The sequence below is a fragment of the Egretta garzetta genome, unplaced genomic scaffold, assembly GCF_000687185.1.
Source record: "Egretta garzetta isolate BGI_Z169 unplaced genomic scaffold, ASM68718v1 scaffold119, whole genome shotgun sequence".
Taxonomy (NCBI): Eukaryota; Metazoa; Chordata; class Aves; order Pelecaniformes; family Ardeidae; genus Egretta; species Egretta garzetta.
The window spans coordinates 136,010-139,355 of record NW_009260794.1 but is presented as its reverse complement, the minus strand read 5'-3'; the positions used below and the strand labels follow the sequence as shown (position 1 = coordinate 139,355).

At 62.1% G+C, this 3,346-nt stretch overlaps 1 protein-coding gene across 1 annotated transcript in view; it reads left to right on the top strand.

Annotated features, from left to right (window-relative positions):
• LOC104133346 (scavenger receptor cysteine-rich type 1 protein M130-like) overlaps positions 1-3,346 on the top strand; it is a 17,209-nt gene that overhangs the window by 8,481 nt on the left and 5,382 nt on the right. The window contains exons 2-4 of the mRNA XM_035902111.1: positions 662-1,023; positions 1,576-1,884; positions 2,107-2,412. Of these exons, the coding sequence (XP_035758004.1) occupies positions 662-1,023; positions 1,576-1,884; positions 2,107-2,412 (977 nt within the window). The remainder of the gene's footprint in view (positions 1-661; positions 1,024-1,575; positions 1,885-2,106; positions 2,413-3,346) is intronic.

The following is a 3,346-nucleotide window of genomic DNA, read 5'->3' as shown; positions in this document are numbered from 1 at the left end:
CAGTTTGGTGCCCCTGAGGCTGGCAGTGGCCCAGGTGGTGACAGCAGCACTTAGCAATGGCCAGGGCAGAGCCGATCTCCAGGGTGCCCTGGAGGGTTTGTGTGCTGCTCAGTGCCCAAGGGTCCAGGGTCCTCCCAATCCCACGAAGACTGTTGGTGCCCCACAGAGAGAAGGAGACCGGGCTGTCTGCACCCACAGGTGGCAAAGAAGTCTCCTTGCTGGGGGCCCCAGCCAAGCAGAGAGGTGGGGCTGATTCGTGGGGGGAGGGTGGGACATGGGTTGGGAAGATGCTTGGGATCTTCTTGGTGCTCCTTGAGGACATGGAAAGCCCTGGGGGTGGTTTGGGTTTGGGTGGCATCAGGGCAGAGGAAGCTGCGGGCCTGGGGCCCTGGGGCTTTTCACAGTGCTCTTGGCTGGGGAGGAGACGGTGCCCTGAGCAGGGCCTGGGGGCCTGGTGTGTGGGTGGGAATGGGCAGGGGCTTTTGGAGTGGGAGGAGGTGCCAAGGGCTGTGGGGAGGTAAATGGCCCAGCAGGGCTGGAGGTGGCACCTGCAGCCTGCACAGCCCCTGGGGAGAGGACGGACCCCCACACTTCCCCAGGGACAGCTCAGAGCGGAGAGGGCTCCCACCCTGGTGCTGTGACTTGACTCCCAGACCTGCAGGCTAGGGCTGGGCACGCTCCTGACCGGTCCTGTGTTGGTGTTTGAAGGGGCTGCAGAGGTGAGGCTGAAGGATGGTGGCGGGCCCTGTGCTGGGAGAGTGGAGGTGAAACACCAGGGCCAGTGGGGGACCGTGTGTAGTGACTCCTGGGACATGGAAGATGATGCAGTGGTTTGTAAGCAGCTGGGCTGTGGCTTTGCTCTTGAAGCTCCTCGGTACGGATACTTTGGGCCAGGATCTGGCCCCATTTGGATGGCTTATGTTGTCTGTCATGGCACCGAGTCTGCCCTGTCTGACTGCAGACACCGGGGATGGGGTATAGACTACTGTGATCACAGACATGATGCTGGAGTGAAGTGTTCAGGTAAGGGTCAGCCCATTCCCCTCCTTTGGGGCCAGGGTGCGGGGAGGGAACTGACTGTGCCCTCAGGAAGCAATGAGCAGATGCCAGAGCAAGGCCCAGTGTGGCCGGTTGCGGTGCTGAGCTGGGACATCCCTTGCTGGTTTCACAGTCTCTGAGGAAAGCCCTGTGAGAGCCCACGCTGGGTGCGTACACCCTTCAGCCCACCCTCCGTTATTGCTTGGGGCTCGGATCAAACCCCTTCCATGCCTCTTGGTCTCTGTTGGGTCCCATCTTTCTCCTCCCATTCAGGCAGGACCTGCCTGGCATTGCCAGGGGCCAGGCCCCACCATGCCAGAGGCACTGAGAGCTGCTCACATGGGCACCCACAGCCCTGGGAACGGCTCAGAGTGGCTGGGGACATTTGGGTGGTGCCTCCTGCCATCGGCACCCACTGGGAGCTTCTGGGGTGCTTGTGGGGCTCTTTGCCGATGGCCTCCTTGGGGATGAGGTGGGATGGGGTCAGGGCACTGCCAGAGGGCTCTGGGAACTTGCAGGGGTCTTTGGTTTCTCCAGGATTTGTCCAGCTGGTCGGAGGGGACAGCCCTTGCTCAGGACGCGTGGAGATCCATGACGGGGACCAGCGGAAAACTGTCTGTGACTCAGACTTGGGTCCCAAAGCTGCCAACATCATCTGCAGGGAGTTGCAGTGTGGCACAGCCCTGTCCATCCATGGGGCAGCTCCCTTTGGAGAAGGGGTTGGTCCCATCTGGGACAGAGAGCTGCAGTGTGCAGGGAATGAATCCTTCCTCATGTTCTGCCCTAGGGGATCCCCAAGGGACCAGCCTTGCACCCATGCAAACACTGTCGGTGTCACCTGCACACGTAAGGACTCCGGGCGGGGTGTGAGACACCAGGGGTGTGCTGGGGACAAGGGAAGCAGGGCAGGGCCTGTGCTATGCTGGGTGTGAGGACAGAAGGGGTGATGTGGTTGTCTGCAGCCTTCAAATGGCCGGCTCTCACCCTTTTGGCCTCTCCTTCAGCTCCCAAGGGAAGGAGAGCACAAGTCCACTCTCTCTCATCCTTCTCTGTCCCCAGAGTACACAGGGTTCAGGCTGGTGAATGGCAGCACAGCATGTGAGGGGAGGGTGGAGGTCGAGGTGCTGGGGACTTGGGGCACCCTCTGTGCCCCCCGCTGGGATCTCTCGGATGCCCACGTTCTCTGTCGTCACCTCAACTGTGGCTTTGCTGAGTCCATTCCCAGAGGAGGGCATTTTGGGAGAGGAACTGGACCTGTCTGGAAAGACTCATTCCACTGTGAGGGGACTGAAGCCCACCTGCGACAGTGCCCCATGACAGCCCTGGGGGCCTCACCATGCTCCCATGAGAATGACGCTGGTGTCATTTGCTCAGGTGAGTGCTGGGAAAACACTGGGTGAACTCCATTTGCCATTTGGGTGTGCCATGGCCACCCAAAGCAGGGGACCCTGTGGCAGTACCAAGGTGAATTTCTCCCTGGAGAAACCCTGGCTTCCCCAGGAGTGATCTGGAGAGCTTTATCTGCTCAGCCCAATTACTCTGATGTGGGAGAGCTGAGGACTGAACAGGGTCAGGCATCTCTGCCCCCACAACGAGGAGGGGGCTGAGGCCCTGGGGCCACAGCCAGGGCTGGGGTCTTCTTCTGTCCTTCTGCAGGACAGGCCCAGGATAGGGCTGTGGGGCTCAGCTCCATCCCTCGGGCTGCAGACAGCCCTGTCCCAGCCCCATAGAGACCCCCAAAGACCCCAGTCCCACACCTGTGGGGGCTGCCCAGGTGCCCCCAGCAGCAGAGCTGAGGGCTGAGCTGCAGAGAGGGTCTGGGCTTTGACCTTGCTGCTGGTGCTTCTGGTCAGCACAAGTCCCAGCCTTGCCCTGTTGGGTCAGAAAGGCCCCCCTGGCTCTGCTCCCTGCTGGGGACACAGCCTCCCAGTCCCCGATCCCCAGGGGTGCAGAGGGGCAGAGACATGTGGGCTCTGCCAGGGGTCTCAGCAGTGCCAGTGTCAGCGCTGAGGTTGGGCAAGGCTTGTCCCAGCACTGCCTGTCCCCGGGGAACCGCAGGGGCTGCTGCTGCCTGCTGCGGGAGCTGCCCAAGCTGCCTGAGCAGGGACACGTTGGGTGGCTCTGCCCCAGCAAGAGCAGCGACAGCGTCTTGCTCAGGAAGGCTCAGGGCCCGGGAAAGAGATCCTGTGGAAAGGGGCTCCTGAAGCTCCCTGCAGAGGGCTGGGGGCAGGCGGGTGAGCTGCGGGGTGCTGTGAGGGTCCCCGAGCCTGCCTGGAGAGGTGCTGCCTGGTTGTGGGCTCCCTGGTGC